Source organism: Bos mutus, chromosome 12 (genome assembly GCF_027580195.1).
Source record: "Bos mutus isolate GX-2022 chromosome 12, NWIPB_WYAK_1.1, whole genome shotgun sequence".
Classification (NCBI taxonomy): domain Eukaryota; kingdom Metazoa; phylum Chordata; class Mammalia; order Artiodactyla; family Bovidae; genus Bos; species Bos mutus.
Genome location: NC_091628.1, coordinates 36,426,341 through 36,440,546, shown reverse-complemented (window position 1 = coordinate 36,440,546; position 14,206 = coordinate 36,426,341). Strand labels below are relative to the sequence as shown.

At 36.8% G+C, this 14,206-nt stretch overlaps 1 protein-coding gene across 1 annotated transcript in view; it reads left to right on the top strand.

Moving 5' to 3' along the window:
- RNF17 (ring finger protein 17) overlaps positions 1 to 14,206 on the top strand; it is a 117,809-nt gene that overhangs the window by 52,162 nt on the left and 51,441 nt on the right. The window contains exons 17-19 of the mRNA XM_005888714.1: positions 8,862 to 9,015; positions 11,106 to 11,221; positions 12,419 to 12,539. Of these exons, the coding sequence (XP_005888776.1) occupies positions 8,862 to 9,015; positions 11,106 to 11,221; positions 12,419 to 12,539 (391 nt within the window). The remainder of the gene's footprint in view (positions 1 to 8,861; positions 9,016 to 11,105; positions 11,222 to 12,418; positions 12,540 to 14,206) is intronic.

The following is a 14,206-nucleotide window of genomic DNA, read 5'->3' as shown; positions in this document are numbered from 1 at the left end:
TTGTTACTTGGAATGAGCCATATTTTCCTATTTCTTTGTATGTCTTCTGATTTCTTGTTGAAAATTAGGCATCAACTATTATAATACAGTAAACCTCTGAAAATCAGATAGCCCCCACACACATGTACTCATACATAACTGGATTTGTTTTAAACTGTTGAAAACTGTGGTAGTTTTTTTCTTTTGAGACTTTTTCAAACTGTTCTTGCAAATACTATTGCTTGTGTGTGGTCACTGAAGTGTCTGTGTTCTTTTAGTTTGTGTTTGGCAAATGTTTATGTTGACTTCCTTGAATGTTGAAAGCTTAATTGGGTGTTTGCTTCAATGCTGTAAGCCTTAACTGTTTTCCAGAGCCCTAACAAAGTTGGTTCAGATGGTTTCTCGTTTTATCAGTGTTTCTATGAGGAAATGAGAGCTTGGAGCTTCAGAGTCTGGAATTTTGCTACTGTCAGTTGTCTGTTGAATATTTCAGTGTTCCCTTTGAATAGCCAGTTAGTGGAAGAATATGAATACTACCTACTTAGAAATAAAGGTTTAGAAGGCTTTAAATAGTTTTAAAATTTTTTAGTGAAATAACAAAAATTTCAGAAAATTTCCACTTCCATTATTATACTCACAAAAGAGAAAAACCTCATTTTTTGACCATTTGAGATGGTTTTTAAAATATTCTTTAACTTTAAGAATTGGTATTTGGAGAAATAAACAGTTGTCCTTGGTTTTGTTTTACTATGTTTTAAGTAGTATAGGAACTTCAGGAATTGTGTTTTAAAATAACCAGATAATCCTGTTTATTAGTAAACCTCTACTGCATTATGCATTCTTTTCACAAACTCTACTGAAATTACTGATTAAAGATTTATCAGTTCAGTTTAAAACCATTAGATGGATGGCTGATGGGAAACTGGACATTTATACAATGGCAAAGTAACATGCATGAATTACTTGGTGATCACAAGGGAAACATGTAACTGTGCAGAGAAGGGATGAGAGTTGCCACCCCATTCCATGGATGAATCTTGGCTTATTAACAGTGAGTAATGCTGTCTTCTGATGTGTTTCAACTATGATGTATTCTAGCCAAAAGATTTGGGTTGAATCCATCAAACTTGTAGATATAACTTTCTGTTTTGAGGAAATTCAGGGCATATACCCTAACTCAGTGGAGGAAGAAGGTAAATAATAGGATAAAGACATAACCACATAAATCCAGAAGATGAGGCATTCTACAGAAAAATAGCAGACTATCTTTTTTAATAAGACAGGATCATTTTTAAAAGAACACTACACTAATTTAAGAAAGGCAAAAAAAAAAAAAAAAGAATAAGATCTTTGTTCATGCCTTCTCCACGATCTAATAAACTAATCTGTGCCCCAATAAATAAATAAATAAATAAAATAAATAAATTGCTAGTAAAAAAAAAAGAAAAAAAAAAAGACTTATTTAGATGACCAAACATAGTCTTAGATTGGCTACTGGGTTTGGTCAGTTCAGTTCAGTTGCTCAGTCGTGTCTGACTCTTTGCGACTCCATGGACTGCAGCATGCCAGGCTTCTCTGTCTGTCAACAACTCCTGCAGCTTGCTCAGACTCATGTCCATCGAGTTGGTGATACCAGCCATCCAACCATCTCCTTGTCTGTCGTCCCCTTCTCCTCCTGCCTTCAATCTTTTCCAGCATCAGGGTCTTTTCTAATGAGTCAGCCCTTTGCATCAGGTGTCCAAAGTATTGGAGCTTCAGCTTCAGCATCAATCCTTCCAATGAATATTCAAATGATTTCCTTTAAGATTGACTGGTTTGATCTCCTTGCAGTCCAAGGGACTCTCAAGTGTCTTTTCCAACACCACAGTTGGTCAGTTAGGGAAATATAGTATGGTTTAAAAGTACTAGTAGGAGCACTTGCTGAAACAGAAAATGTGAAAATTGATAGAAAAATGCAGATTATCAAATTGTATGGTATGGTCTGATTTTTGGTAAAAAAAAAAAACAACATGGAAAATGTGTTTAGAAAAAGATCTAGAAGCAAGAGTTCTCTGGTGGTCTAGTAGTTAGGACTCCGTGCTTTTACTGCTGCGGGCTCAGATTCAGTCCCTGGTCAGGGAAGTAAGTTCTGACATGCTGCATGGCACAGCCAAAAAAAAGGAAAAAATCTGGAAGGATATCTTAAGATATCTGGAAGACTGTGGGTTTTTATAAATTTTTGTTATGTCTATATATGTTAATTTTTATGTACTTTTTTTTTTATGTAGTTTTCTTTTTTTTTTTTTGCCAAATATCAAAATGAATCCACCACAGGTATACATGTGTTCCCCATCCTGAACCCTCCTCCCTCCTCCCTCCCCATACCATCCCTCTGGGTCGTCCCAGTGCACCAGCCCCAAGCATCCAGTATCGTGCATTGAACCTGGAGTGGCATCTCGTTTCATACATGATATTTTACAAGTTTCAATGCCATTCTCCCAATCTTCCCACCCTCTCCCTCTCCCACAGAGTCCATAAGACTGCTCCACACATCAGTGTCTCTTTTGCTGTCTCGTATACAGGGCTATCATTACCATCTTTCTAAACTCCACATATATGCGTTAGTATACTGTATTGGTGTTTTTCCTTCTGGCTTACTTCACTCTGTATAATAGGCTCCAGTTTCATCCACCTCATTAGAACTGATTCAAATGTATTCTTTCTAATGGCTGAGTAATACTCCATTGTGTATATGTACCATAGCTTTCTTATCCATTCATCTGCTGATGGACATCTAGGTTGCTTCCATGTCCTGGCTATTATAAACAGTGCTGCGATGAACATTGGGGTACCCGTGTCTCTTTCCCTTCTGGTTTCCTCAGTGTGTATGCCCAGCAGTGGGATTGCTGGATCATAAGGCAGTTCTATTTCCAGTTTTTTAAGGAATCTCCACACTGTTCTCCATAGTGGCTGTACTAGTTTGCATTCCCACCAACAGTGTAAGAGGGTTCCCTTTTCTCCACACCCTCTCCAGCATTTATTATTTGTAGACTTTTGGATCGCAGCCATTCTGACTGGTGTGAAATGGTACCTCATAGTGGTTTTGATTTGCATTTCTCTGATAATGAGTGATGTTGAGCATCTTTTCATGTGTTTGTTAGCCATCTGTATGTCTTCTTTAGAGAAATGTCTATTTAGATCTTTGGCCCATTTTTTGATTGGGTCATTTATTTTTCTGGAGTTGAGCTGTAGGAGTTGCTTGTATATCTTTGAGATTAGTTGTTTGTCGGTTGCTTCATTTGCTATTATTTTCTCCCATTCTGAAGGCTGTCTTTTCACCTTGCTTATAGTTTCCTTTGATGTGCAGAAGCTTTTAAGTTTAATTAGGTCCCATTTGTTTATTTTTACTTTTATTTCCAATATTCTGGGAGGTGGGTCATAGAGGATCCTGCTGTGATGTATGTCGGAGAGTGTTTTGCCTATGTTCTCCTCTAGGAGTTTTATAGTTTCTGGTCTTACGTTGAGATCTTTAATCCATTTTGAGTTTATTTTTGTATATGGTGTTAGAAAGTGTTCTAGTTTCATTCTTTTACAAGTGGTTGACCAGATTTCTCAGCACTACTTGTTAAAGAGATTGTCTTTAATCCATTGTATATTCTTGCCTCCTTTGTCAAAGATAAGGTGTCCATATGTGCGTGGATTTATCTCTGGGCTTTCTATTTTGTTCCATTGATCTATATTTCTGTCTTTGTGCCAGTACCATACTGTCTTGATGACTGTGGCTTTGTAGTAGAGCCTGAAGTCAGGTAGGTTGATTCCTCCAGTTCCATTTTTCTTTCTCAAGATCGCTTTGGCTATTCGAGGTTTTTTGTATTTCCATACAAATTGTGAAATTATTTGTTCTAGCTCTGTGAAGAATACTGTTGGTAGCTTGATAGGAATTGCATTGAATCTATAAATTGCTTTGGGTAGTATACTCATTTTCACTATATTGATTCTTCCAATCCATGAACATGGTATATTTCTCCATCTATTAGTGTCCTCTTTGATTTCTTTCACCAGTGTTTTATAGTTTTCTATATATAGGTCTTTAGTTTCTTTAGGTAGATATATTCCTAAGTATTTTATTCTTTTCGTTGCAATGGTGAATGGAATTGTTTCCTTAATTTCTCTTTCTGTTTTCTCATTATTAGTGTATAGGAATGCAAGGGATTTCTGTGTGTTGATTTTATATCCTGAAACTTTACTATAATCATTGATTAGTTCTAGTAATTTTCTGGTGGAGTCTTTAGGGTTTTCTATGTAGAGGATCATGTCATCTGCAAATAGTGAGAGTTTTACTTCTTCTTTTCCAATTTGGATTCCTTTTATTTCTTTTTCTGCTCTGATTGCTGTGGCCAAAACTTCCAAAACTATGTTGAATAGTAATGGTGAAAGTGGGCACCTTGTCTTGTTCCTGACTTTAGAGGAAATGCTTTCAATTTTTCACCATTGAGGATAATGTTTGCTGTGGGTTTGTCATATATAGCTTTTATTATGTTGAGGTATGTTCCTTCTATTCCTGCTTTCTGGAGAGTTTTTATCATAAATGGGTGTTGAATTTTGTCAAAGGCTTTCTCTGCATCTATTGAGATAATCATATGGTTTTTGTTTTTCAATTTGTTAATGTGGTGTATTACATTGATTGATTTATGGATATTGAAGAATCCTTGCATCCCTGGGATAAAGCCCACTTGGTCATGGTGTATGATCTTTTTAATGTGTTGTTGGATTCTGATTGCTAGAATTTTGTTTAGGATTTTTGCATCTATGTTCATCAGTGATATTGGCCTATAGTTTTCTTTTTTTGTGGGATCTTTGTCAGGTTTTGGTATTAGGGTGATGGTGGCCTCATAGAATGAGTTTGGAAGTTTACCTTCCTCTGCAATTTTCTGGAAGAGTTTGAGCAGGATAGGTGTTAGCTCTTCTCTAAATTTTTGGTAGAATTCAGCTGTGAAGCCATCTGGACCTGGGCTTTTGTTTGCTAGAAGATTTTTGATTACAGTTTCAATTTCCGTGCTTGTGATGGGTCTGTTAAGATTTTCTATTTCTTCCTGGTCGAGTTTTGGAAAGTTGTACTTTTCTAAGAATTTGTCCATTTCTTCCGCGTTGTCCATTTTATTGGCATATAATTGTTGATAATAGTCTCTTATGATCCTTTGTATTTCTGTGTTGTCTGTTGTGATCTCTCCATTTTCGTTTCTAATTTTATTGATTTGATTTTTCTCCCTTTGTTTCTTGATGAGTCTGGCTAATGGTTTGTCAATTTTATTTATCCTTTCAAAGAACCAGCTTTTGGCTTTGTTGATTTTTGCTATGGTCTCTTTTGTTTCTTTTGCATTTATTTCTGCTCTAATTTTTAAGATTTCTTTCCTTCTACTAACCCTGGGGTTCTTCATTTCTTCCTTTTCTAGTTGCTTTAGGTGTAGAGTTAGGTTATTTATTTGACTTTTTTCTTGTTTCTTGAGGTGTGCCTGTATTGCTATGAACTTTCCCCTTAGGACTGCTTTTACCGTGTCCCACAGGTTTTGGGTTGTTGTGTTTTCATTTTCATTCGTTTCTATGCAAATTTTGATTTTTTTTGATTTCTTCTGTGATTTGTTGGTTATTCAGCAGCGTGTTGTTCAGCCTCCATATGTTGGAATTTTTAATAGTTTTTCTCCTGTAATTGAGATCTAATCTTACTGCATTGTGGTCAGAAAAGATGCTTGGAATGATTTCTATTTTTTTGAATTTACCAAGGCTAGCTTTATGGCCCAGGATGTGATCTATCCTGGAGAAGGTTCCATGTGCGCTTGAGAAAAAGGTGAAATTCATTGTTTTGGGATGAAATGTCCTATAGATATCAATTAGGTCTAACTGGTCTATTGTATTGTTTAAAGTTTGTGTTTCCTTGTTAATTTTCTGTTTAGTTGATCTATCCATAGGTGTGAGTGGGGTATTAAAGTCTCCCACTATTATTGTGTTATTGTTAATTTCTCCTTTCATATTTGTTAGCATTTGTCTTACATACTGCGGTGCTCCTGTGTTGGGTGCATATATATTTATAATTGTTATATCTTCTTCTTGGATTGATCCTTTGATCATTATGTAGTGACCTTCTTTGTCTCTTTTCACAGCCTTTGTTTTAAAGTCTATTTTATCTGATATGAGTATGGCTACTCCTGCTTTCTTTTGGTCCCTATTTCCATGGAAAATCTTTTTCCAGCCCTTCACTTTCAGTCTGTATGTGTCCCCTGTTTTGAGGTGGGTCTCCTGTAGACAACATATGTAGGGGTCTTGTTTTTGTATCCATTCAGCCAGTCTTTGTCTTTTGGTTGGGGCATTCAACCCATTTACGTTTAAGGTAATTACTGATAAGTATGATCCCGTTGCCATTTACTTTATTGTTTGGGGTTCGAATTTATACACCATTTTTGTGTTTCCTGTCTAGAGAATATCCTTTAGTATTTGTTGGAGAGCTGGTTTGGTAGTGCAGAATTCTCTCAGCTTTTGCTTGTCTGAGAAGCTTTTGATTTCTCCTTCATACTTGAATGAAATCCTTGCTGGGTACAATAATCTGGGCTGTAGGTTATTTTCTTTCATCATTTTAAGTATGTCTTGCCATTCCCTCCTGGCTTGAAGAGTTTCTATTGAAAGATCAGCTGTTATCCTTATGGGAATTCCCTTGTGTGTTATTTGTTGTTTTTCCCTTGCTGCTTTTAATATTTGTTCTTTGTGTTTGATCTTTGTTAATTTGATTAATATGTGTCTTGGGGTGTTTCGCCTTGGGTTTATCCTGTGGGATTCTCTGGATTTCTTGGACTTGGGTGATTATTTCCTTCCCCAGTTTAGGGAAGTTTTCAACTATTATCTCCTCAAGTATTTTCTCATGGTCTTTCTTTTTGTCTTCTCCTTCTGGAACCCCTATGATTCGAATGTTGTAGCGTTTAATTCCTGGAGGTCTCTGAGATTGTCCTCATTTCTTTTAATTCGTTTTTCTTTTATTCTCTCTGATTCATTTATTTCTACCATTCTATCTTCTAATTCACTAATCCTATCTTCTGCCTCTGTTATTCTACTATTTGTTGCCTCCAGAGTGTTTTTAATTTCATTTATTGCATTATTCATCATATATTGACTCTTTTTTATTTCTTCTACGTCCTTGTTAAACCTTTCTTGCATCTTCTCAATCCTTGTCTCCAAGCTATTTATTTGTGATTCCATTTTAATTTCAAGATTTTGGATCAATTTCACTATCATTATTCGGAGTTCTTTATCAGGTAGATTCCCTATCTCTTCCTCTTTTGTTTGGTTTGGTGGGCATTTATCCTGTTCCTTTATCTGCTGGCTATTCCTCTGTTTCTTCATCTTGTTTAAATTGCTGAATTTGGGGTGTCCTTTCTGTATTCTGGCAGTTTGTGGAGTTCTCTTTATTGTGGTTTTTCCTCGCTGTGTGTGGGTTTGTACAGGTGGCTTGTCAAGGTTTCCTGGTTAGGGAAGCTTGTGTCGGTGTTCTGATGGGTGGAGCTGTATTTCTTCTCTTTGTTCAGTCGCGCTGTGGGGAGGGAGGGAGGGATGCTGCAAACAAATAACACTGGCGTGCGCTCGCAGTGCCTCAGCCACACTGGGTCTGCCCCCGCTCACGGCGCGTGTAGCCTCCCTGCCCACACTGCTCGGGCTCTAGGTTGTTCCGCCGGGAACAATCCGAGGCTGGCCCTGGGTTGCATGTACCTCCCAGGTCCAAGCCGCTCAGGTTCAGGCACTCGGGTAGTCCTCAGAGGCGCAGACTCAGTTGGGCCTGAGTTTTGTGCTCTTCCCAGGTCCGAGCAGCTCAAGTGATGAGGTGTTTGGCGAGCGCCAATGCTGCGACTTATCGCCTCCCCACCAGTCGGTTATCTGGGTGTAAAACCGGCGCACCTTCTCAGGCAGATGTTAACCGTCCAGACCCCCAAGAAGTTTTAGTTAGCAAAGAAGCCTGCTTACAGTTTTATAGATAATGTCTCTCTGGGGCTGCGATTGCCCCCTTCCGGCTCTGGCTGGCTCTGGCTGCCTGTCACCGGAGGGGGAAGATCTGCAGCCGTCTATCTCTGTTCAATTCTTAGTTCCGTGCGCGGGCCTGGCGGAGTCTTAGGTTGGGGCTGGCTTTTCGCGTGGTAGATATCCCACAGTCTGGTTTGCTAGCCCAAATTATTTCGCTCAGATAGTGCTCAGGGTATTCAGGCCAGATTCTTACTCTCAGCGATGCAGCCCGCGCTGCGCCTCCCTGCCCAGCCCCCGCTTGCTAATGGCGCGTGCAGGCGTCTGCGCTGCTTCTCCGCTGGGGGAGTTACCCGTAGGACTCGCAGTCTTCGAGTTTTAATTGTTTATTTATTTCTCCCTGTTATGTTTGCCCTCTGTGCTTCCAAAGCTCGGCACAGATTCGGCAGTGAGAAGGTTTCCTGGTGTTTGGAAACTTCTCTCTTTTTAAGACTCCCTTCCTGGGACGGAACTCTGTCCCTCCCTCTTTTGTCTCTTTTTTTGTCTTTTATATTATTTCCTACCTCCTTTCGAAGAGTTGGATTGCTTTTCTGGGTGCCTGATGTCCTCTGCCGGCATTCAGAAGTTGTTTTGTGGAATTTACTTGACGTTTAAATGCTCTTTTGATGAATTTGTGGGGGAGAAAGTGTTCTCCCCTTCCTACTCCTCCGCCATCTTGGCTCCTCCCCTATGTACTACTTCTGTAGCAGAATATTTCAAACATAAATTACATGGCTGCTTATGTCTTATTCAATTCTAATATTTGATCATTTTATGAGCAGTGCCTATAATATATGGAACATTTAAATTTTAAGTTTCTGTGAAACTATAATGCTGTAATCCCTGCTTTAATCTCTCTTTCTTAGATAGAGAGCCTGGATTTTTTATTTCTATTAAAGGGAATTGAGGAATTCTATAAAAGTGAAGATGCAGAAAATCTGGAAATCCTCTGTCCAGTTCAAGGTCAAGCCTGTGTCGCTAAATTTGAAGATGGAGTTTGGTACCGAGCAAAAGTTATTGGTAGGAAATTGCATACTATTTCCTCAGGAAGATGTTTCATTTAAAAATTGATGTCATTTGAGTCAGTACAAATTAAATCATTAAAGTGATATTGTCTGGTCTTACAGTTTTGCTCTGTCATCTAGCTTTAGAAAGCTAGTGATAATGTTGATAGATGAAACTCTGGCTCCTTAGATTTCATTTGATTTGACTAGGACTTTAACCATTATTTTGTTTTCTAACATTTGCCTTATTTAAAAAATAGTTCTAAATGACCTACACATACTCTACTCTCCACTGAAAAGACAAATACTTTTAATTCTTTTGGCTTTCTTTGTCATTTATCTGTTATTTCTTCTAAATAATGTATAATACTTTGTAGATAGACTTCAGTCTTAGGTAGTAAATGTATTAGATGAGTTTTAGATCTCTTATAGCTGTTTTGTCCCCATTCTCTCCTCCATAGTTATACCACAGTTTTTAGTTTAATTCATATTCTGTGCAAGTGTTTTCAGTGCTATTCCATAAAGTATAACTTTAATTCTGAGTTGATAATTCCATCAGTTTTTCATTTTTTAAAAAATTTATGGCTACATTTTCCTAATAGTTTAAAATAATTTTCTACATGATAAGACTTTTCATATAATGTTGGTTTGATTTTTTCATTTGTAACAGTGAAAACATCATTCCATCACCTGCTCCATGTAGACTGCTTGTCATTTAGGCTTACTGCACTGTTGTTATTCTGGGGAGTTATGTCACTTGTTTTCCTAGATTCAGCTGCTAGTTTTCTGAATCCCGTTTACTTTTTAGGTTTACTCTCATGGAGCATTTTCCTCACCTCTTTACCTTACACTTAAGGTACATACGTCTTTTCAGGTTCTGCTTGAGTGCCATCTTAGGTAGTGTTGGTGTTGTTCCATTTGCTTTCACTTCTCCCTAGGAGCAGAGAATACCTGAACTTTTTCCATTTTGAAATTGTATTCTGTAGAAGTTTATAAATTTGAAAGTAATGGCAAAAAGTTTTGTAGCACTGTAAACACATGTGCTTAGAGGGGCTGCTGCTGCTGCTGCTAAGTCACTTCAGTCGTGTCCGACTCTCTGTGACCCCATAGACGGCAGCCCACCAGGCTCCCCCGTCCCTGGGATTCTCCAGGCAAGAACACTGCAGTGGGTTGCCATTTCCTTCTCCAATGCATGAAAGTGAAAAGTGAAAGTGAAGTCGCTCAGTCATGTCCAACTTTTAGCGACCCCATGGACTGCAGCCCACCAGGCTCCTCCGTCCATAGGATTTTCCAGGCAAGAGTACTGGAGTGGGGTGCCATTGCCTTCTCCGTTAGAGGGGCTGAACACTCAAAATGACTGTTTATAAAAAGATAGAGCTTTATTCATGCTTCAGTCTATTTGAATGTTCCAGAGATTTCTCTGGTATCTCTAAAATATGAAAACTAGTTTGACATAAAGGTCTGTTTCTGCTCATTTTTCACAATATCTACAGATGATTTTTTAAAATTTCATTGTTAGATATTATTATATGAATCAATCTGTGCCTTGATCATTAAGTTGCTTGTCTTGTTTAATTACCTATGTTGACTAACAAACATTAAGTGCTTAGTTGGTGTTTGGTGCTTTGCCAAGTGTATTTTAAGTAGGTGAATCATCAAAAACAGTCTTAAGATCTGACTCTGTTGGTGCACCCACTCTACAGATGAAATAATGAGGCTGAGAGAAAAAAAGTAATTTGCTCAGGGTAGTATCTTAGAGATATTAATTAGATTTCCTCACAGTCACATGTCATTTAAGTGTCTTAACTCCAGATCTAATTCTTAACTTTTAGGCTGTAACACATAGCATTGGATGACTTTGTTATCCTGATTTTGGTTATCTTTTGATATCTTTAAATTGTTAGTTTCTCATTCACCAAGTCTGAACCAACTATACAGTATGGTTGGTTTTGTGTGAAAATATTAGAAATATTTTTTACATTAAAAAAATATTGTTTGTATGTTAAACATAAAGATATTCTAATCTAGTTGATTGTAGATCAGTCTAAACTTTGCTAGATCATGTTTTTTCCAAGTTTGTGATTTCCAGTTTCATAATTTTTAAAGGATTGCCTGGACATCGTGAAGTTGAAGTTAAATATGTGGACTTTGGCAATACAGCAAAAATAACACTTAAAGACATGCGTAAGATAAAGGATGAGTTTCTGAATCCTGCAGAGAAGGTAATCTACTTACTGTGAATCACAGGTTTAGAATGTCAGTACAAACATGAAAGTATTTTTGAAGTTATTTTTACTATAGAAATGTTCTTTTAACTACAGTTTTTTTGTAAATAATTTCTGACTCATGGGCTATCAAAGTTTCTGTAATTACTATTAAATAATATGTATCTTAGCAAACAAGCATTAATTATAATTATGTGTATAATATGTGTGTTTTTATAAGTACTGGTCTGCAGCTTTTAATGTATTATTTTGAAATAACTGTACAATGTAGTAAGAATATGATGTATTATGTGAAAAAAGTCATTGCAGAAGTGGTTTTACTGTGATCCCGTTTATGTTGAAGTATATGTAACATGTGCAAGAGAAAGATGTCTGGAAGAATAAGTAAAAAACTTACCCTTCTCTTGGAATCCTACTCCCCAGAGATAAGTATGGTTAAGGAGGCTTATTTCCTAATTTATATATTCCTAGTATTTGAATTATTGTTAAGCAGTATTTTTCATTTAAAATGGATAAAATAATACAGGAAAAACTTGAAAATATAGATGATAAAATGGAGGAATCACTCAGAATTATTCAGTATTTTTGATATATATACTTCTAAGATGCATCTTCTGTGTTTTTAACAATTATGAGATTAGACTATATATAGTCCTATAACCTGCATTTTCATTTAACAATGTATCATAGTATTAATATCTGCAGTTCTTACAGTGGATGCTTATTATTCCAGTATCTGAGTATAAAATGATTCATTCAACAAAGTACTCTGGGGCTTTTTGTTTCATCTTTGGTTTTGGTATTTTTTAATAAGCTATTGGGAATTTTATTTTTTTAATTGACTTATAGTTGGTGTACAGTATTATACAAGTTACAAGTGTACAAAATAGTCACAATTTTTTAAAGTTATACTCCATTTATAGTTATCATAAAATATTGGCTATATTTCCTTTGTGGTACAATATATCCTTGTAGCTGATTTTCTACATATTAGTTTGTACCTTGTAATCCCATACTCTGTTGATTCCAGCTGTTTGCATTTATAAGTATTATTAGAGATATTTGGACATTTGTTTTCTAAATATGTATTAAATTCAAATGCAAAGTTTGGTTTTGTACACATTTAACACTTGAATTCTAAAATAACCATAAGTTAACATTACTTTCTTAATGATGCAATTTTGTTTGACATAGGCAATTAAATGTAAGCTGGCCTATATTGAACCATATAAAGGGACAGTGCAGTGGTCAAAAAATGCTAAAGAAAAATTTGAAGAAAAGACTCAAGATAAGTTTATGACATGTTCCATCATTAGTAAGCTTTCTTCATTTTTATTGGGTGCCGTGTGATCATAATCTTAAATAAGACTAACAGTATGATATATAACATTTTTTAGATCTTATAAATTCAGTGTGTTGTCAATATGAGCTGTGAGAGGTAACATTGATTGAGAACTAGGGACAATGGAATATCTTCTGCAGGCCCAAGAGTATAAAATCAGCACATGAGGCAAATTTCCACTGAAGATCAAGTCATCCTCAACATGTCTTCTTGAAAACCCTAAAGCCAGGAGTTAACTTCTCTTATTTCTCTTTTCCTTTGTGCTGGTCTCTGTCCCTCATCTTGGAGGGATGGATGCTAAGGTTTAATTTTCAGGAAAGTGAAGGGAAATGGGAGATAACTAGAAAATAATTTTTGTTTTATTTGACTCAGGTGAATTTAACTGTAGATTCTCAGCTTATTTTGGAAAAAATTGTTTATCTTTTGAACAGTTTGGGTCTGATAACACAGGCTAAGCTCTAGCCCTCAGTTTTGTAACTCAACAAATTTAATGGCAAAACCTGAGTTTACATGAAAATCTAATATTGATCTACCTTATAGTGAGTATGGATCATATATTATACTTCAAGATAGTCATGATTGCTGCCTCAGAATTTCTGGGGGTATTAGGAAATGAGAAGTATATATTCTGTATAGTTTTTCTCAGTTTGAAGAATTGTGAAACATGTATGACCCCAAGGGATTTGGATGGAGGATTTGAAAGCTGCTGTTATCAGAGATTTTGATGTTTTCCAGAGCTGTGACTGACACTGGCTGTGTTGATCTGAACAGTACTAGTGCAGGATATATACAACTATGTTTACTTAGGTTTGACTTATATGGCACTTTCAAAGGCCCTTTTTATGATACCCACTTTTTCATTTAGCAAACCCAAAATATCATGAGATTATTAGACTGTTTTATAATGAAGAAATTGAAGCTTAGAGATCAGTTGCTCAAGGCCACATAACCTAGAAATGATTTAATTATTTAGTTATAACCTAGAATGTGTTAATTCACTTTGTATAAGATGTTATTCTGATGCAGTAGTCCTGTAGAAGAAGAATATGATTATAGAAGTTGTACCCTTAGTCTATAGAGTTTTTTGTCTGGTTTTTCTAATATAGGTAGTAAATTAAGGGCCTTTTCAGTTCAGTTCAGTTCAGTTCAGTTGCTCAGTTGTGTCCGACACTTGGTGACCCCATGAATCACAGCACACCAGGCCTCCGTATCCATCACCAACTCCTGGAGTTCACTCAAACTCATGTCCATCGAGTCGGTGATGCCGTCCAGCCATCTCATGCTCCGTCATCCCCTTCTCCTCCTGCCCCCAATCCCTCCCAGAATCAGGGTCTTTTCCAATGAGTCAACTCTTTTCATGAGGTGGCCAAAGTATTGGCTTCAGCTTCAGCATCAGTCCTTCCAATGAATACCCAGGACTGATCTCCTTTAGGATAGACTGGTTGGATCTCCTTGCAGTCCAAGGGACTCTCAAGAGTCTTCTCCAACACCACAGTTCAAAAGCATCAATTCTTTGGTGCTCAGCTTTCTTCACAGTCCTCTCACATCCATACATGACCGCTGGAAAAACCATAGCCTTGACTAGACGGACCTTTGTTGGCAAAGTAATCTCTGCTTTTCAATATGCTATCTAGGTTGGT